Below are 21,328 nucleotides of genomic sequence, written 5' to 3'. Positions count from 1 at the left end.
CAGGCCAAGGAGCATCCCAAGAGTGGAGCAAACTACCAGAAGCTAAGAGAGAGGCATGCAGCAGGTTCTCCCTCACAACCCTCAGAAGGAATCAACGCTACTGATAGCTTGACCTTGGACCTTCAGCCTTCAGGACTGTGAGACAATAAATTTCCATTGTTCTAAGCCACCTAGTTTGTGGTACTTTGTTACAGTAGGCTTAGAAAACTAACACAGATGGCAAGAGAAAAACACCAGACATCTCCAATACCAAGAGATCTCTAAAAGACAGGAGGCATGGTTATCTTGCATCCATGGATGGACCATGGAGCTTTCCTCAAAAGATTATATTGTTCTTTCCTGCCACGCATTAAAACACACACGCGCGCGCGCGCACACACACACACACACACACACACACACACACACACACGATCTTCCAAAAGTACATTCTCAAGTAAAACTGGCAAAAACTGAGTGGACAGTCAAGGTTTCCTGATCTCGCCCAAGAAAGCGGAAATTTTATTACTCTTTCATGACCACAAGGTATTTCCTAAGCTCATTAAGCACATTTTTTTCCTGCAGAAGATCTTGTCTTAATAAGGCCACTGCCACCCTGTTCCTCCAGCCTCTGTCATCAGACAGGGATAAAAGGCAGAAATGCGGGTGGAGATGAGAGGGGGCTCTAGAGAGTTCCACTCTGCTTATTTATTTTGAGACACACTCGTGCTCCGACACAACTGTGGTCAAAGCATTCAGAATCTGAGGAACACAAACAAAGCTAACATGGCCAGGGGCCAGGGTAAAGTTTCCTCCAGCATCATACAGGGAGGGTGATTTTACATAGCCTTTTATATGATAATCACAGCTCCTTCGTATGTATTGAACTTTGCAGCAAGAAGGAAAAATAAATAAATAAGGCTGACTAATGGCTTGTTTCCCCAGAGGCGGCTTTTTATGGGATCATATGTTTTTTCAGCTTTTCAGTCACAGTTTCCTGCTTGGACGTTAGGAGCCCTTGACATTGGCTATGGCTTAGTGCACTCTGGACAGCAGCCCGAGCTACCCCTGAGTGGCCAGAGAGGGGTCCAGCTGGACCACAGCACCTTCCCAGGTCACAGCAATGGTGAACCTTGTCCTCTTCGATGAGCTGCACGCAGCGGCAGGTCTTTCAACACCTTCCAGGTCAAGCATGACCCTTCTTATCCAGTGTGGTGAGGAAAACAGAGTTGGTGGATTGGGAGCCTGTGACAAGCAGTCTGTAGGCATTCAAAAGCAGTAATAGCAAATCTGGACTGCTTTTGTTCCTGTTACATTCTCCACTGCTCCTTCCAGCATCAGAGGGGACTCTGGGAATTGGACGGTCTTGATTTTAGATCCCTGCTCATTGGGAGACCAAGAACAAATAACTGAATTTCTGAGCTTCATTTCTTATCAGTAAAACTGTAGGTGATAACACCCGCCTTGTGGACCTCTTATCAGGATAAGAGATAATGTTTGCGAGACACCTGGCACATACTAGGTGCTCAGTAAGCAGTGGTTATTATCAGTGTTCCAAATATCCTCACCATCAAGGAAACGGGACTGGCAGACGAAAAGGCATCCAAAGTATGTGGGAGCCAAACGTATCTTGAAGATGGGTGGAGTTAACAAACCACAGCTCCCTCTATGCAGTTCTCACTTTATTTCACTACTTTTTAAAAAATACGTTTATTTATTTATTTTGAGAGAGCATGCACACGCACAGGTGGGAGAGGAGCAGAGAGAAAGGGAGAGAGAGAGAATCCCAAGCAGGCTCTGCACTGCCAGCACAGAGCCCGATGCAGGGCTCGAACTCACGAACTGCGAGATTATGACCTGAGCTACAGTCGGATGCTTAAGCAACTGAGCCACCCAGGCGCCCCTCACTATTTTTGAGTGGGAAGCAATTATTCTGGAATGTTTCTGTTTTGCACCCCCACACACATACCTTTAGAGGGCCACGGAGCAAGAGGAGTCAGGGTGGAAGAAGGAAAAGAGACAATTTTTGTTCTTTATTTTTTCCACCTTGGACTGGGTGGTTAAGGGAACGAAGCAGTTGATTAAAATACACCACCCTCTTACTCTTGGGTAATTGCAGCTTAATTATACTTGGAGTAGTGGTTTTATCATATTAAATTTGGGGAAAAGTCACAAGATGAGTCATGGAAAATTTTTTGATAAAATTGTGGAAACTTGGGACATCTGTGACTTTTTTCTCCCCCTTGCCTCACTTCTTCCCTACTTTCCTGATCCACCCTTTTCTTCCTGCCAACAGGGATCCCTGCAGGGAGCCATGCTGAGAAGGCTCCCTTCCCAGCCCGGCATCTACTCCCTGGGCCGCTGGCTTCACTGAGCTTCACGGTCTGTTCACGCCTTCCCGGTATTCAGGGGTGGAAATCTCCTTCTGGGGGGGGGGGGTGGCTAGCTGGTCATACAACTAAGTTATAGAAGCCAGCTGCGTGCTCCAGACCATGGCTTCAGGGTCACTCCCATGTGTCTCTGTTCCTCACCAGGAATCCGTTGCCTTTCCACATAAATCGCATTCCCTGATTCCAGGTTTGCTGCCTCGGAAGAAATGGACTTCTTCCTTGATTTGGGGGACTTATTGCAAAGTCACTTGATGCTTTACTCTCTCATTGCCTCTCTGGGGTCCAACCTTGAAGTAACAGGCTCAGAATAGCCCTAAAGTTATGGAGGCCCCTCCCAAAGAAATTCTGAGAAGGATAACGGCCAGAGGATGACCAAAGAATGGAAAGAAATACTATATTCTTCCTGGAAAGGTGAGAAACACCCTACTCTGCGAGGACAAGCCTTTTTGTTAAACCTAAAACATTCTTAAGGCAATAATAATTATAATCAATCACTCATTTTTATGCCACATTGAAGCTTATAAGCTACTTTCACATAATTTAGAATCGAAAGGCTAAACACTCTTGATGTCATGGCATCCTCAAAAACTACCCTGCTGGTCGTTTTTCTTCATCATGAAAATACTCCCCTTAATAATTATAGAACAAATGATGCTGACTCATTCATCGTGAAGATCTTCTCACTTGAAGACAGACAGAAACTATATACCTCAAGTTTCAAGAAATCTTTGGACACATTAAAAATGTCCTAAAGTGTCAGCACATTCAAAGAGAGTGTGGGGGGCAAATGTCAGCAGAGCTCTGACTGGAACTAAACAAAGCATACCTTCCCTTTATTAAATACATCCCAAGTGCTAGACCCTTTATGTGTAATTAGGCCTCAACCCCACTGCAACTTTGCAAGTAACCTCGTAAGGGCACGTGACCCATAAGTCTGGAAATCTCAAGCTCTTTCCATTACAGTCCTGCAGAGTGGGTTCCAATGGGTTATGGCTCTGTGGGGCATTAATGGCTGTTCTGCAGAAGGAAACGGGTTCTGGGTTCAAATAATAATTTAGAAAAATAATGGGTTGAACAAGGTTTCTTTCTCGAAAAATTTCTTCAAGCCTTTAAAATGTCCGTGGATATTGTGGGTCCCCAAGAGAAGGACAGTGTTAAACAAACAGTGAACATATTTGACAAGGGAATTCTTACAGCAGTGGTTTTCTTAGAACAGTGGTTTTCAAAGTGTGGTCCCCAACCCAGCAGCATCAGCATCACTTTGGAACTTGCTATACCCAGATTTAGTGGATTGGTCTCAAGTGGAGCCCAGAACTTGTATTTTTAGCCAGTTTCCAGATGATGCTGGTGATCCTGAGGCAGCATATTTCTCAGAAGAAATTTTCCAAAGAAGTCATTTTGGTAAACACTGAAACAGAAGTGCTTGTGTGGCACTGACCTTTGGATATTTGGTTCCAGTAGCAAGAGGAAAGACAGGAGGACAGGCTTTTACTGGGGCAGAAAATGAGCCTTTCAGCTCTAGCTCAGGAAGGGATAATCGTAGCTGTGGTTGTAGTGGTCTCAAACCCATTCTTGAAAACTGGGAAGACACACGTAGGCATGCCTCCCCGCGACGGATCAGATTTTCACAAAAGGGCAGGGTGTGTGACATTCAGCTCTGACTTCCTGATGAGTTGCCCTCCTCTGATACAAAGTGAAAAAGTCAGTATTCTGCCACTATCGCAGATTCAGTATTTCACAATTTTCCCATTCAGGGCAAGGGGTGCAGGGTATGTGTCCAGATGTCAAGCACCTGCCGTTAGAGGTATCATAAGATACGGATGAATTAGACACCACAAGTACAGAACAGAGGGCCTCACGAAGTCTGCGACATTTGCAACAACAACAAAAAGAAAACAAGAATTAATGAACTGTATGGTTCAGGGCCCATGCTCCAAGCTAACATAGACCTATGCACGGACTTGTATTCTCTCCTAGATCCCTACCCCAGAGGGACCAGGACCAACAGGCAGACGGCACCTCTTTTATGTGTGCCCGGCCTTGAAATGCCCAGCGTGGCCAGCCCACGTGGCTGCACAGACTGTTTTCTAAACTCAGGCCAAGCTTGCCTAAACCATGAACTCAGCCTTGATGGTGGATCTGCCCAAAGAGAGAGTTTATTTTTCTTTCCCAACAATGTTCTGAAGTTACCAAAACTCTGGTAGTCCTAAACACCCCCAGACCCTGGAAGAAGCACATCTTTCCAGGAAGTGATTCACATGCCAAAGAAGGCAAAATGAGACGGTATCAGCAGGATAAGTAACTGAGGAAGAGGTAAGTGTGCTCTTAAGATGTTAAGGTTGAATTTCTCTTTGTCCCACGGGAACTTCTATTATATCACTCTGAAGAAATCATTCCTGGACGTTTTTTCTGACCTGGAAGTCGGCCTAGCCAACATCTGCCAAATCTTCCTAAAAATAAATAGTGGGTATACTGCATTACCTGGGCTGTGAAAGGAAACACTGGGGAAGCCCTGAGACTTTTGATTTATATAAGAATCACCTGTAACAACAGAAAGACTATCTCCTGCTGGGTATGGGCTGTAGACCCTAAACCCACCTCTGAGTTTTCACTAAAGCCTTTGGAAGGTTTCAGTCTCTTGGCCCACTGCAGTGGCGCAAGGGACTTCTGACTCACAACTACCACCTAAAATCCAGGAAAAAGTATGGGCGTAGAGTATTTGCTTAATATCCCATCCCACCTTGGCATCAAAGTTTCAGCAGCCTCTGATCCTTTGGTACATGTATCATGAGGGGGAGAGGACAAGAATTACCGAGCACTGCTGCGTATACATTAAGTGATTTACAAAGGCTTCATTTATCATCAACGATACCCTACACATTGGGTTTTATCACCATTTTACAGACAGGAAGACCAAGGCTCATAGATTAGGTTACTTAACCAAGACCCACCACTGATACCTACTACTCTCCCCACCATACACACACACACACACACACACACACACACACACACACACACACACAATAATGGGTTAGGAAATCCTTAGTTTATCCCTATTACACTCTTACGGTACAACATATTTGTTACACTTCATTGTAAGTGCTGGCAGTTTGACTGATATCTTATTGTATCCCAATGGCTGACCCATATAAAATTTTGTTGAATGAATAATTTCTCATTCAAAGCCTTCTTGCTTTCAATGCAAGATTCTCTGCACAATATGGCTATTAACCGATAACTGTGTTATTGGACACTTTGCATGCTCAGTCATCATGAATTAACAAATTTCTTGAAAAGAAAGTGGATAATGAAACTCTTATTCTCCTTGGAGGTAGAAGGTACTTCCATTCTCCTTGCTTCCGGGAAACCAGGCAATGTAACCTTACTGTGTAAGGACATCCACTCACTCATTCACGCTCATTCATTCACCCACTCCAACAAGTCTTCACGGAGCTTCTTCCGTGTATAAGGTGACGGTGCTGGGAGTTACAGAAAGGGGCAGGCAGAGCCTTGCGACAGCATGGCTTACCGTCTAGGGGGAGACAGGAAAACACAGCAAACACCAGAGCACAAGAGAGGCAGTTGAAAGTGCCATAAGAAATGCTTCAAAAGCAATGTGGGAATTCAAGGGAGGCCAAGGTTGCATCAGGTGAGGGGAAAGCAGAGAATGCTTCACAGGGGTGGTAGCATTCCACATAGGCTTTCATGGATGGATTAGATTTGGTCAAAGAAGGGGGAGGGGGGCGGTTGGGTGGTTCAGTCAGTTGAGCGTCCGACTCTTGATTTCAGCTCAAGTCATGATCCGAGGGTCATGGGATTGAGTCCCATGTTAGGCTCCATGCTGGGAGTGGAGCCTACTTAAGATTCTCGCTCACTCTCTCTCCCTCTCTCTCTCTCTCTCCACCCCCCTCTGCCCCTCCCCCATTCATGTGCATGCTTTCTCTCTCTCAAAAAAAAAAAAAAAAAAAAAAAAAAAAAAGAGGGGAACAAGAAGAGACCTTCCTGGCAGGAAACCTTCCAGGCAGAGACAACTGCATGGGCAAGCACAATGAGGTGGGGAAACCACAGACAGGGTTAGGGAAGGGAGACTTACTCCATTTTCCTGAAGCAGAAAAGACACAAGAGGAAAAAATGACACAAAAGAGAAAACTGGTAAATTAAGTCAGAGTCAGATCATGAAGAACATGCAGCGAAACTGAGTAGCCACAGTCCTTGCTGTTTCTACGTACATACGATCCCAGAGGAGCTTAGAACCCATCGAGAAAGCCAAACGCTCCCCCATACCCCACGACCAGCAGCTCCCCCACTAGAATGTAGCCTTGGCGTCTGGCCCACCTAGCACAGCACCTGGGACACATTAAGCCCTCAATAAAAGTTTGTTGGATTGAACTGGGAGGACATAAGAGAAACATTTCCAGTGGTGGAAGTCAGGGGTGAAGAAAAGGTGCACAGCAATGCTGTCCTTTAAAATCCAACATTTAAATATACAATATTGACCACGGCCTATATACCAGCAATCACTTTTCATCCTACAGCCAAAACTCCTATGACATCAGAAATAATGGCAGAGCAACCCCTGAATCTCAAGGCAATGTCCTGGGAGACCACAGCAGCATTCTGAGCGTGCTCTCCTCAGAGGCAGTTGTTCAAGCAGATATTAGTCTATTAAAATCGATGTCAGTTCCAAATACATCGCCATGCGACAAATGTTCATTTTACTCCAGGAAAGCAGTGCTCACTTGGACCAGGCCTGGAAGGAAATGTCCCACAGCAAGAGGACGTTGCTCACACCATCCCAGAGATGGTGCCTGGTTCAGAACTGGAATTATGTATTCAAAACTTCTGGCACTGTGCCCGACAAATAGTAGGTACCCAATGAATGGTGGTTGATTTTTGATTATTGCCAGTTTCGGATCTCCATTTTTCATACTTTGGTGTCATATTTCCCCACTATGTCTAAATTTGTATAAAATAGGATTTTCACTTATCTCTGTGTCTAAACTCTGTGTTCACAGAATCATGGAAACTGTGAGTTGGAAAGAAACTTAGAAGTCATATAATCCAACCTGGATATAATCCTAAGGATAAATTAACATCCTTTCCTAAAACATCTTCCTGGCACACACGCTCTCTCCGTGCACCAAAAAACAACCCTTATTTATACGGTCAGAAACAGGATTCTGGAGGAGTATGTGGACGCGCTTTAAAGAATGCCAAGTGAGATTCACAAATACATGACTTCTCCGTGGAAGGTAAAAGAAATCCGGTCATTTAGTAAAAGCCATTGCTGTTTTAAAATCTATTAAATACAGCGACTGATGCAGTAGAAGGGATTATAAATAAACAATAAATCATGCAATTATGACTGTTTGAATTTTGGCAAGATAATAAAAAGAGCAGGGGTATAATCAGGAAATAATAGAAAAGATCTGCAAGGCACCCCTGCAATTAGTGATAAACAGAACTTGGCTCAGAGTTGGAGCCCCAATATGGCTCTCATTAAAGAGCCTTGGGACCTATTCCTGGGGCAGACCTCGGCTAGCTTGGGGAGAAGTGAGGTAAGCAAAATGTCAGTGTGTGCGCGCACACACGCGCACGCACACACCACACACACACACACACACACACACACCCGTATTCAGATAATCTTTTACTATGGTATTATAACCACCTGGGCTGAAATGACTACCTTATGCCAACTGAAGACCAATCCATGGTCTTCCGAAACTCTAATTGAGATGTTTCCTGTTCTCAGCTTTTTGACTCTTTCCTTTGTAATACCATAAACACACACACACACACACACACACACACACACACACACACACACATACCCACATGTGCACGTGCGCGCGCACCCAGGCATTGTGCGAAGGGCGCCTTCACTCATTTTTCCTTCCCCCTTTCCTTTCACCTTCTTTTATTAATGGTACCTCTTAAAGAGATAAATGCTCCCACACAAGTGATACCACTTAAACAGATAAATAGTCCACACTGGAGAGACACGGAGAGCATGAGAGCAAACCCTGTCTTATTAGACTGGAAACAGACACACTATATTAATGCAAAAAAATCAGCATATGGTTCTAATAGGCTTTCTTAAAATGATTTATCAGCTGTGATTAAGCCCTCAACCAGCATGTCTATCTTCATAAATAAAGCAAAAGTGCACCTTGCTCTCAAATGTATCTGCAGTATCTTATTACCCAGCCCTGTACAGCGCACTCCATTTACAACACGGCTCTGGGGAACCAAGAATTTGTGTGCAATCACAAAGTGTGTGCTCTAAAGAGACTGCCAAGATTTAGGACTCTTATCTCAGAGATAGTCTTACTAAAAATCCATTACAATGAAGGTTTATCCCCTCTCCCTGTGCCACAGAGCTCGGCATCGCTGAAATATGAACAGGTAATTAAAAGGATATGCCTGATTTTACAGTGAGCCCGGTGACACGGAATCACCAAACAGCTGTTGGGAAAGGCATCTGGCACTCGGTGTAGGTCACCTCTGCCAAGGGGTTGTGGAAAATGGGGACCACTTTACAAATCCGACTCCGTCTCCTTCTTCTCTTCCACGGGTAGGAAACGCAAATGCAAATATTAGTCAGCTTGGTTCCCACCTCATTCTCCGACTGGCTAATATGTCAAATGGTCTCAGCGGCAGACTTGAAAGAAAAAGCCTTCACAGACACCCCGAGCAGGGGATGAGGAAGCAAGTGCCGTGACTTCGAAACGCAGGGGGAACTGGATAAAAGCATGTGAGCGCAGTAAGTCATAAACGGATGTTTGAGCACTGCTCTGAGCCAACCGTTCTATACTCGCAGGGCATGCCTCTGTTGGAGTGGTATTTACTCTTTGATAAAACGCCAGTAAGTCCAGGAGGATGAGCTGAATAAATCCCACAAAGCACCCCAGCAAAGTGTTCTAGGGGCTAAGTCCCTTTCGAGCCACTCTTCGCATACACACAAAGCACCATTCGTGCCCTCCCTTCTCACAGCACCCCAGACGCGGACATCACAGACACATCTGCCCCCTGTCCTATCTGGGCTTCCCAGGCATTTCTCGACATGGCCGTTTGCAGGGCGACTGAAGCACAGACGTGACACTCTCGATACTTTTTACAACGAACCACTGCCACGTGACTCAGGCAGGTTGGCTGTGGCATCGTGAGATTTTGTCAAATGGCAACGGAGTCCAGGGAGGGCAAAATCTAAAATCGCAGAAAAGAGAAGGATGCTTGGGCTATTCCATCGGTGTGGTAAGCTGACTGTTTTGGTTGTTTTTTTTTTTTTTTTTTCTGTAAAATGCACCAGCCCGTTGTAGTAAGAGTGTGGCCTTGGTAGCTCTAGTCTGTGCCTGTAGCACTCCATTAGAACAGCGCTAATGAGGTCAAAGCGGCTCCTCTCCCCCGCGATCACAGACTGCACCCCTGGCCCTGGCCAGCTGTCTGGCAATATGTGCCTCCGGCTACCAGGGGGTCTGAGGGAGGGCACGTGTGTTTGGAGCCGTGCAAATCTATCACCACTAACGGTCAGTTGACTCGTAAGCTCACGCTTGGTGGGCAAATCGGTTGTGGCATCTTCACGAGGCAGGGCAGCAGGTAGCTATGCTCTTGACATTAAGTGTCTGTTAAAGCTGGTGTTGGACACTGGAGGCAATTCTAGGTAGCGGTCAGCACGATGAGGAATTATTCACAAAGCCTGGATTTCCCACTTTGCCTACAACTGGTACGCAGGTAGGTGTGCATTATTGTGATACAACTGAAGGCAACAACAACAAAAAAATCTAGCAGAGATCTAGGACAAAAACTATCCTCCCCACCCCACTGTGCGGGAAAAGAGATGCTCCTTCAGGCAGCAATGTCACCACTGCGGTATTATCTCTGTGAATACGGAGTTTGAGGTTGTGTCCCCAGGACCCTTCTTCAACCACTTATTTCAGTCAACATCAGAAAGAATGTTCAAGGTGAGAGGCTGCGGCGACGTGTGCATCTAACACCACCTACCTGAGAATGAGCTTTATTTTTTTATTCTCCAGCTCTCAATATATTCGAACTATGTATGTGTGTAATCCCAAGGTTGTCAAAAGGCCCGGTGTAGACAATAAAGCCATGCGTTTAGAAAGTGACGGAGTGGGGTCGGGATTTCTTGCCCCCGTCCTGAATTCGTTACTTCTCCACAACCCGCGCCTGGGCTGTTACCAATAGTACCGGAAGTGTTGCAAGGCCATTTTCAGGTGGACTGGCAGCACGGGGCGCCCACGCTGCACATCACGCTTTGGCACATCATCCCGCAAAGGGGCCGCCAGAATTCCGGAATGGCTTCTTCTGCCACTTGGGGACCAATCAGGTGGGGCTACAAGGGTGGGGCTCGCCTGCGCTCTCCATTCTAGAGCACTACAGATTCCAGGCTTCCCCTGGAAAGAACAGGAACGCCCGGGGCCCACCGTGCCAACAAATCCAACAAAAGCCTCGCGTTCATAAATCCTCTGGGAAAGTTCCTAAGCTCTGTGCATAACAAATCATGTGAGGAGAAGCCAAAAAGGAGACGGGTTCTTTGGGAATGACAGTGATTCACAAGGCCCAGTGCTGCATCATCTGCAGCCAATCAACCTGACATCCACACAGAACACGACTGCTTTTCTTCTTTGGGGACATGACTGCTCGCAGAGCCCAAATAAGCCCCCACCCAGACATAAAGCCACAGAAAAGGGCGGTGCCTGGCACCGACTCAGGCTAAGGGTGCAGACAAGCACCGTGATCAACTTTCAAAGTTTCCATGTAGCAGATGGAGTGCCCTGCACATAACTCAGATCCCAGGGATGGCTGAGACTGCAGCCACCCTAAATGCAAAATGTGGGGTTCACCCCACTCCACAGAGGGAACTGGGGACCCCCCCCCACGGTGCCAGACAATGAAGGGAGAGCTTGCAGGTGGGTCTCTCCCTTCTTCTAGCTCCAACACTGTGAAATGAAACAGCTCGCATTCGCCTTCAGGTCAAAGGTCAAAATACCATCCACCTACACAACAGTCTGGTTTCGCCAACGCTAGAACGTTTTGTTAGAAAGCACATGCTTAGAGGAGATGCGGAGGGTAAAGTCTTTCGGCAACCCATCTCACTCTAGAGCCAGATGAGAGAATTTGGCCTCATCACACAGAAGAGTCACAGGTTCAAACAGGCTAAAAATAGCCTTTAATAGCCCGGAAAGCAAAAAAACAAAGTGAAGTCCAGCAACGTTCTGGAAACCCTGCCGCTGATATCCCGTCATATTTGGGGTGTGAGGCTCGTTCCAGCCGAATATCAAGGAGCAGGTTGCGTGTGGCTACCCACGAGGATGGCCTGACTGCATCTCCCATCCAACCAGCCTGTGAACAACCCCCTCCCAGGTCACCACAACAGCTAGTTCCCCAAAGTGTAAGAACGTGGTACACGTAATTCAAGGGGGGAAAAAACAACACTATTTCCTAGGCCCTTGGGCTTTGGCGATCTTTGGGTAAAAAACAAACAAAAAAAAACAAGAAACAAAAACAAAAACAAAAAACAAGGAAAATGTCCGAGTAGTGTTCCGAGGCTAAAAACAGTAATTGCGCTGCAGGTTTGAGTTGATAACCAACATGCTGGCAATATGGACAGGAGGAATGCTCGGAATCCCAGTTCCTGGCCTCAGCCTTATCAATATGGAAATAACTTAACAACACACAAATGCTGAAGCAGGGTTCCCGGAGTAAATCACTCCCATACCTGCTCTGGACCATACTTAATGTTCACCTGGATTTATGAGATGATGGGGGCAGAGACTCTTGCAACCATTATATTATTTTCCTATTCTCTTTTTACAATGTCAATTTTTTTTTTTCTCACATCTCTGCGAGGGGCCCAGGTAAGTGATTCTTCGCTACAGATGCACGAGGAGTCGAACATTTGGCCCAATTTTCCAAATGTGAGTGCTGTTTTCTGCCTAGAACGGAAGCTTCATCTTTAAGTCATTTCGTTTTTAATCCGGTCCTGAAAACAGATCTGTTTTCCTGCTTGCCTTTGGGAGCATTAATGCAGGGCCTCACAGAGGACAGCGTAAGCTTCCTCTGCAGATGCAAAGGCCTCCCATGCCCAGGTACACACCCGCCTCCCCGTGCCTGTCTGGCGGGTTTCGAGTCCTGAATTACTCACAGCTGGAAACTGACTCCTTCAGAGGAGAGCATCAATTCTCTGCTGTGATTCCATTTGGGCTAATACCTTGAAATCCCAGCCTGGCTCGCCTGCCTGCCTCGGGACAGGTAAGAAACGATTCTTAACTAGCTGAGGACCCAACCCAATCTGGAATAGAAAAAAATCACCGTGTTGAGAAAGTGTCCTCCTGGGAAAAGCCGTCCTTTTCGGCGCCCTTAAAGCGAAGCATCATAATTGTTTTAGTGAGGAGCTTCCAGACAAGTAATTCAATTGGGCTGATTTTCAGCTACAGTAAGGCCACCTGATGGGAAGGCAGGCCAAATGAGTGGTCCTCACAGCCCAAGTCTGGGTTGATGCTGGTGCCCAAGGAGCTCCAGGGATCCACTGTGTTTGGGGCTATTTTTGGAGTCCTTTCTTCAGTATACTTCCATGCCCGCCCATCCCTGCTCTGTTCCTTTTAGGTGCATTCCATGCATAGAATGTCATAGAATCAAGCCTATGCTCAACAGCTCCCAACATAACTCCTTTTAATACCTACGACATCCCACACCAACCCCTCTACCTTTTAACAATCACAGTGCCTGGAGGAACTTTGAACTTAACCACAAGTCAGAAGTAAAGTACAATTTTTTTCTAAATGTTTGCAATCGTGTTTTTTTTTTTTACTTGTAAACACTTCGGTTAGTTTCTTTATTGCTTAAAAAATGCATTCAATTTTGCAAGGCTTAACACGAGGTATTTCTTTCAAGTTAGGTTAGCGGTCAGAAACTTTCTTGGAATTCACAGCGATAACCCGGTAGGCAGTGATGACGGTCTAGACTTGAGGCGACAGAAACGAAAACTAAAGGGAAGAGAGGAGGTCTCTTTCCTAAGAAAGTTGCTGGGGCAAAGGAGGCTTGGAAGGCAAAACGGACTCCTGCGGCGGGGGGACACATGCCTCTGACAAGGCAGTGAGTTTGTACGAGGAGGCTCTGAGTACACTTTGCGGGCAGTTGGGAGTAGCGGCGGGGTGTTCGATGGGAACGTGGGTAGCAGCTGCAGACTGGAGGCTAATATGCAAGTCTGAAGACTAGATGTAGAGTTGAAGGAATTGTCTGGTGGAGCTGATTGTTACGCTATGAGAATTTATGAGTTTTCTGAAGAAGAGGTGTAAGCAGAAACCACCTGGGAGGGGATACAGCCAAAACACAAGGAGGCAGAGACAAAGCAGAGAGAAGAGCCTTACCACCGGCCCTCCGTGGGGAAGGCCTATCAACGCTCTGTCTCTCTTGATAGTTTATCCCTCTGCATTTAAATGAGGAACACAGTACCGGTATAATCACCTATAGTTATTCCCTGTGAACTAGACGGACCAAAATCAAATTATTAACATGTTCAAAGTGTCTTACGTGGGTCTGAATACGCTTCGTGAGTACCTAAGTACTTTGATCATTGCTGTTCCCTGTCACAACTGAACAGGAAATACTGGTGCAAGAAAATACTAATTTATTCTGTGATATTCCAACACAAAAAGCGGTTCTCAAAGTCAATACCCGGTTCCCTCTCGCAATCTTCCGGTTACACCCTAAACAGGGTCTGAGCCTCCCATTCTCTTCCACTGCACAGCTTCAAGTGGAAACATAAGTGCCTCGTACGAGGCCACCCGTCACAGCACGGGATGAATGCAAACTGTTTCTCATTCAGACTTTAGCCTCTGGAAGCCTGGCGATCAACTCTCCCCAAAGACATCAGGCCGAGACCTCCGTCTTGGTGGGACACGTGTCATGGGCTAGCAAATATCAACAGGACCCAGGACCAAAAACTTACAGGCTTAATACTGAACTCAGAGAACAATCAAACCTGCCACTCATAGGCTGAGACATTTATCCACAAGTCCCGCCCCCCAGCCACCACCCCCTTTTAATTCAGATTAGAACACTGGCTGAAGGCGGAGCCAGGAACTGCCAAATAATTTAGCATCAGAGATTAGATCCTCAGTTTCAAGAGATAAACATATTTTTTCCTCAGTGTGCAAGTTACGTTGTGAGGATTCATCCATTTTGGTCCAAATTATCCAAATATACAAAGTCTTCAAGGGAGGAGATGGCCAAATACCAAGCACGCCTCTCGGTCGGTATTCCCCCAAACCGTGGGCCTTCCCCCATCATCCATATCAAATATACTTGATATCAAGTTCTTGTTCTTTGCAAGGCAATAGACAATGCATTTTGCCACTTTGAGGATGCCCTGACTTTCTGCCAAAAACTTAATTTATTTTTAAATTTGTTTTAATGTTTATTTATCTATGAGAGAGACAGAGTGCAAGCAGGGGTGGGGCAGGGAGAGAGAGGGAGACACAGAATCTAAAGCAGGCTCCAGGCTCTGAGGTCTCAGCACAGAGCCTGATGTGGGGCTCGAACTCACGAACCAGGAGATCATGGCCTGAGCTGGAGTCGGAAGCTTAACCAACTGAGCCACCCAGGCGCCCCTGCCAAAAATTTTTTTTAAATAAAAAATACTCTATTGTGAGTTTTTATTTCCCACCCCATTCTAAAATTGAGGCAGAGCCTCAGATCACATCTTGATTCGCTGACATATGGGGCAGTGGATGCCAACTCTTAATAATCTCTGGTAAAGACTATACGCATTAACCCTAAATCCCAGGAAGCTGAAACACATGAAATAGCTTCCGGTCTTTTCCACGGGTTTAGTCGCTCCCCTGAGTGGGATGCAAAGGCCAAGCCAACCTCTCTTCCAGTGTCAAAGTCCACTCAAGCTGAGGGCATAAGGTAAACCAATAAGGAGAAAGCTGGAAGGCTTTACATTTGTAGTGTACTGACATGGGAGGACCAAAAGAATCCTTACAAGATAAAGGTTAGGTTTTCCAATCACTGGCATGGGGGAAGAAATAGGTTGTTATGTCTTAGAGCATTGCTAGTGGGGGTTTCCTTTCAGTCATGCTGATTCAAAACAAAACAAAACAAAACAAAACACGAGAAGATCAAAACCAGTTTCATGGTTTCATCTCCTAGGATGTAGCAAGCATGACGACACTTTCAAAACCAGAGTAAAACCAAGTTTAAGTTTCAGAATATTCTTTTTCTCCAGACATCTGCAAGGAGGGACCGTTTTACACAAATATCGTAGAAGCAACGTGTTAACAGAGCAGCTGCTGCAAGTTTGCTCAACTGGGTTTCTTTTCGTTTCCATTCGGCACCAATCCTACCTTCCCCAGAGGGCAGCAGTGCCAGCCAGGGGTTGACAGAGCAAGAGAGTGTGGACGAAGGCAGAGGGCCTCCTCTCTGCACCCTCTCTCCCCCAAGTAACTGGTGGTGTCGAGTAACATGATTTCCAGGTACAGAATTTAATCAGATTGAGCCGCCTACTTTTCTGAGCTGAGGCTGACCTGGCCGTGCCCTGTTCCGTGACTCCTGTTGAGCTGGGATCCAAGATCTTAAGATTGTAGCTTGTCCCTTGTTCCCATGTGTTAAACAGTCAATCCCCTCTGGGAATAGACTGCACTTTTCATCATTTGGGTAGGAATTCTAGAGCATGGAAATGCCCTAATTTGCTATTGCTGCATCAGCATGATGAGTCAAATTTAGGTCCTATGGGAGGAGAGCAACACTTAGCACTTACACACCGTGCTTTTCATCTTCAGGGTCCTTCACCACGTGAGGCTGTAATGTTATATTTCTCTCAGCAAAACAAAGGAGTTCATTTCTAGTCCTCTCAACTCCCTTTACACACACTCACACACACACACACACACACACACACACGCACGCACACACTCCCAGACAATTATTATCATATGATGAAGCTATATCCCGCTTCCTACGCATGCATTATTCCATCCCGTCTTTTAAAAATCAAATTTAAAATTAGGTCAACTCACCTTCCTCTTTATTTTTTTCTTTTTAAAAATCTTTTTTGTTTTTGTTTCTGTTTTTTGTCGCCTCTGACACGGAAAATGAAATCAGCATGCTAACTGCCAACTGTTACTAGAGTCTATTCAGTATTACTGGTAGGGTTCTGTACTTGACTTGATTCTTCACGCCTCAGGGTCGTCTGTGTCAGCCCTGGCCACTGAGGAGAGTTGAATACTCTTTCCTGGAGGTTCGGGAGGAGTCCGCCAAGTTCCATGCTGAGACTTTCTCTACTTCATCGCCATGGATTCCTGGCTCAGGTGATTCCATCAAGTCTCATGTATTTAAATTTTTTTTTCAACGTTTACTTATTTTTGGGACAGAGAGAGACAGAGCATGAACGGGGGAGGGGCAGAGAGAGAGGGAGACACAGAATCGGAAACAGGCTCCAGGCTCTGAGCCATCAGCCCAGAGCCCGACGCGGGGCTCGAACTCACGGACCGCGAGATCGTGACCTGGCTGAAGTCGGACGCTTAACCAACTGCGCCACCCAGGTGCCCCAAGTCTCATGTATTTAAACCCCATCTACAGGCCAGTGACTCCCAAATTCATATCTCAAGACAAATTGCCTCTTTCTGAATTACAGACCACTATACCCATGTGCTGGTTCCATATCTCCACTGAAGTCAAAAAAAAAAAAACAGTCTCCACGGTCTTCCCCTCAAACTGGCTCTTCCCACAGGCAACTCCCCATACTTCCAGTTGCTTAGGCCAAAAACCTGGTTCACCTTTGATTCCATCCTTGCTATTACTCCCCAGATCATCAGCAAATCCTGTTGACTCTATCTTCAAAATAGACCCAGAATGGAACCACTTCCTCCGTCTCCACCTTGGACCAATCCAACATCACCTTTAATCTAGATTCTTCCTTTAGTCTCCTTAACTGCTCTCTCCCAGCTCTTGTCCTGCAACAGTTTACTTTCAACTCAGCAGCTGAAGTGAACTTTCTAATACATAAGTCAGATCCTATCACTCCTCTGCTTGAAACTCTTTACGGTTCCCCATCTCACCAGGAGAAAAATCTGGAGGCCACAGACCTTCTGGAATCTGCCCTCCTGGTGCCCACTCTTTAGCTTATTATATACTCTCCTCTTTGTGATTCCTCCAACCCACAGAGCGTCCTCCAGCCTTAGAGCTTTGACTCATTGCTCTCTCCACTTGGAACATTCTTCTCCTCAACACACACCTGCTCTGAAGCAAAGCTCCACTCTCCTCCTTCGGGTCTCTGCCGCATGTGTCCACTTACCGGCAACCTGGTGACCACCCCCAACACTCATTCTGCCCCTTTCCTGCTATAACACTTATCACCTTCTGACACGTTATATGTTCTATTGTTTTTACTTATTGTCTGTCTTACCCACGAGAAGCAAGCTGCCTGAAGGCAGGGTTTTGTTTTTAATTAGCTTTAGTCCCTGGGTATATTCATCAAGGCTCAGACAGTGCCTGGCACGTGATGAGCACTCAAAAAGATTTACTGAATGAATACATGATGAGCACAAGTTTCTCAACTGTTTCAGGACATAGACGACCCTGACTTCTAAGCCACAGGCAAACTGAGATTTGTGACGCCTGCTAGTGATGGATGCTTTTTCAAGGGAAAAACATCTCTTATTAAAGAGTTTTGAAACCGTGAGCTTACACTTATGTGGAAGATTGGGTAACTGTGGAATGTGTTGCTTTCTACATGTGATATAGATACAGATATTAGGGATTTTTCCATTGTCATGACCTGCCTCTAGCCTGTCCTCATTCTATACATACATTGATACGTTTTTGGAGAAGGCTGTCAGGATTAGAGATAGTCCCTAGAATAGGATTTTGCCCAATGGATGGCCAAATGGGCTAATAAGCAAGGATCAATTCTCTATTTGCTCTTGAACAGAATGTTCTAGATAAAACTGCAGCTAGAAAGTTAGAGGTGGAGGGAAGGACCAGCCTAAATCGTCCGATATTTTTGTATAAAGTACTTATACCCAGAGGAAAAGAAACCAGAAGAAGGTTGGAGATGTACAATTAAAAAGAAATAATTATCTGAATGTGAAGCAGAAGGAAGGAAGTAGAAGATAGCATTGCATACAAAATATAATATATAACAATAAGGTTTGCTTTGAATAAAGAGCTTGTATTCCTCCTTTTCAAGCAAGGGATGAATAAATGAAGCAGAGGCTGTGGGTGGCAGTGTGCCAGAGATGTTGGTAGTTAGTGGGGTCAAAGGTGGCACAAACCTATGCTGCTAGATTGGAGACAATCCCCTACCTTTCGTTTATCCACCTGAGACTTCCAAAGAAATGCTAGGCAGAAGCCACCAACCCAGCCCACTTGGCTGCTGGATGAGTCATTGTGCATTAGGTCTCAAGAAGCCAAGGCCACCCAAGGCTGGATTTGGCCCCTCTGATTTGAAAGAGGCAAGGGGAGAGGACAGCTCAACAGCCTGAATGCTGTCCAGCTTTCCTGGTGTACAAGTAAAGTTGGGGTTTGAGATGCCCACCCCAAAACCATGAGGGAAACCGACTACCCTCACCCAAACACCCATCACAAAACCAGCACATGACTAAAAGCAACATTCAAAAGACACTTTTTAAAAATGTTTTAAGGATGTGTTTAAAATATGTACTTCTACAACTACAATAGTCTTCTTTTTCTCAACTTTGCTTGCCAAATTACTTGAATTTTTTAAAGTTTAATTATTTATACTCGTTCTCAACCCACAAGGACTCAAAAGCAATTCGCAAAAAAAAAAAAAAAATGTATAGCATAGAAATGTTTTTTAAATTAAAAATCAGGACCAGAGGAAATATAAACTAGAACTGAAAGTCTAGTCTGGGGAGAAGTAAAATATGTTCATCATAGTGTTCTAAAAAGTTCTCAAAGTTAAGCAGTAAACTTGGCTTTCTGTTAACCGAGCAGTCAAAGCGAAAAGAGAAACAGAACCAGTTACAGGATTCTCATGTCCATGAGGACAAAATATTTCAGTTCCTTTGGGGGAAGCGAAGTATTTCCTGGAATTCAGACCTGCAAGAATTTCCTCCCATGGGGCTTCATATAGAAGATCATGAGTACTACGCAAAGGAGAACATCTAAAACCACACCCCTACCATGGGCTTCCTAACGCTGTCCTCGGTAAATGTCTATAAGAAAATCAAGGGCACATACTTTGGTTAAAAGCATTCTACCGGAAATGAAAACAATACGAACCAAAATGAACCAGTACACATCTTTCTTATAGTTCAGTTTTAATCTAAGAAGCCAACGTCGACTCTCTTGAGGAATGAATGAATTTATTAATCCCTTGGTCTTTCACACATGCCCTGTCTACCAGGAGAGCTAAATTTATTATTCAACCAGAGGAAATTTACTAGACTTTTGGGTTCTTCTTTGCCCTTGTTATTTTCATTTTTAAAAAATACGTTTCTAGTGCAGTGAATTATAGAACATATGCCTTCTATTTTTCTTGACTTGAATTTTTAAGTGCTCAGAACAGCGCCTGGCTAACAAGTGCTAAGTAAGTATTTGTTTAAAAGGGGCGGGGGAGCCTTTCATGTCACTTTGAGGGTGAGGGAAGTGGCTGTATCAGGTACGCATGACAAAGTAACCATATACAAATAAAATGAGTTGACTGAGATTTCATACCTCTCTTGTCTCCTTCACCAATTATCATGATGTTTCCTAAAGCGGTACAGACTCAGTGCAAGCCCTTGACTCTCTGGATGTAAGAATGTGACATGAAAAGTCTGGTCGAGGGATTATTATAATTTCACATACAGGAGGATTCGAAGGTTTTGAAATATCAGAGCCTTTTAAAATGTCTCCTCCGGATGGAACAGCTGGAACTTCAGAATCCGTGACAACTTAGCCAGCCCTTCCTTTCAACCAACTTCCACATTTTAAGTCTCTGTTCATGGAACGTGTCTAATTTGTTGTTTAGTACATCGTGGGCATTCAATAATGCTCTATCGTAACGATGGGAAAAATGCTAATTATCACATTTACTTGTGACCCCGTTTCCTTTCCTTTATTGTGATTTTAAAATACAAGCACAACATTACAATAAACTGAATATATTGTGGGGGCATTCAAAAAGTCGATTTTCTACATTTATTATTAAGAACAAATAATCCACACATACATTTAAATCATTTGTCTCAACACTAACAGCTGTTCAATAATACGACTGGAAAGTAACTGTGATGCTGGTGGAGTTCTACTGGGAAGATTTTACCCAAGGTTGTCAAAATCAAATGAAACCCCCCTCTCCTCCTGCTATGATTATTTGCCTATTGTCTCTTTGACTTTTGTCTTCTGCATGCAACGCCCATGTAAGACTTGCTACTAAATATTTAGCAAACTAAATCATCTAGTTTTGAATAGAAGAAGTCTGAGTTTGTCTAACTCAACGCTCGAGAATCAGGTACATTTTTTTTTTTTGCTTGAATTTCATATTTCATGTCTGTTTTCCCCTTGAGGGATTCTACCACAATCAGGGCTCCATCCTTTTTTTTTTAAAAAACATGAGACAAATACTTGCAAATGCATAAAATGCTGTTGTAGGGCCACATCAGCACAATCTGCGGTGCCACCTAAGTTTCCACACAGAAGATTCTAATGGCAGTGAGAGGAGGCACCTGTCGAGGTGTCCATTCAAGCAAACCTACCCGCTTGCTGCTCTCCTCCTCCTGAGCCTTCCTGAACTCATGCTCAAGGGAGCAGTCCAGCTCATTGAAGAGCCCCACCTCCTCACAGTTCTTCAGGAATCTCGTTGGGGTCGGAGTCTGATCTGAAAACAGAGACCGAGGGATCATACATGGGATCTTTTCCTCAAAAGCCAGTAGCAAGCATGAGCTAAAATTCACTAATCCCCTCCCCTTGCCTTAATTAAGATGCCA

The 21,328-nt window shown here is 45.0% G+C and overlaps 1 protein-coding gene across 5 annotated transcripts in view; it reads right to left on the bottom strand.

The window, feature by feature from the left end:
* Positions 1 to 21,328, bottom strand: part of CREB5 (cAMP responsive element binding protein 5) — a 402,224-nt gene that overhangs the window by 290,456 nt on the left and 90,440 nt on the right. For 4 of the 5 annotated variants that reach the window (XM_045495174.1, XM_045495172.1, XM_045495175.1 and 1 more), the window contains one exon: positions 21,098 to 21,219. The exons of the other annotated variant lie outside the window; for it this stretch is intronic. In XM_045495174.1, the coding sequence (XP_045351130.1) occupies positions 21,098 to 21,219 (122 nt within the window). The remainder of the gene's footprint in view (positions 1 to 21,097; positions 21,220 to 21,328) is intronic. 5 annotated transcript variants of the gene reach the window in all.

The sequence above is a fragment of the Leopardus geoffroyi genome, chromosome A2 (genome assembly GCF_018350155.1).
Source record: "Leopardus geoffroyi isolate Oge1 chromosome A2, O.geoffroyi_Oge1_pat1.0, whole genome shotgun sequence".
NCBI classification, from domain to species: Eukaryota; Metazoa; Chordata; class Mammalia; order Carnivora; family Felidae; genus Leopardus; species Leopardus geoffroyi.
This window is presented reverse-complemented; position numbering and strand designations above follow the sequence as displayed.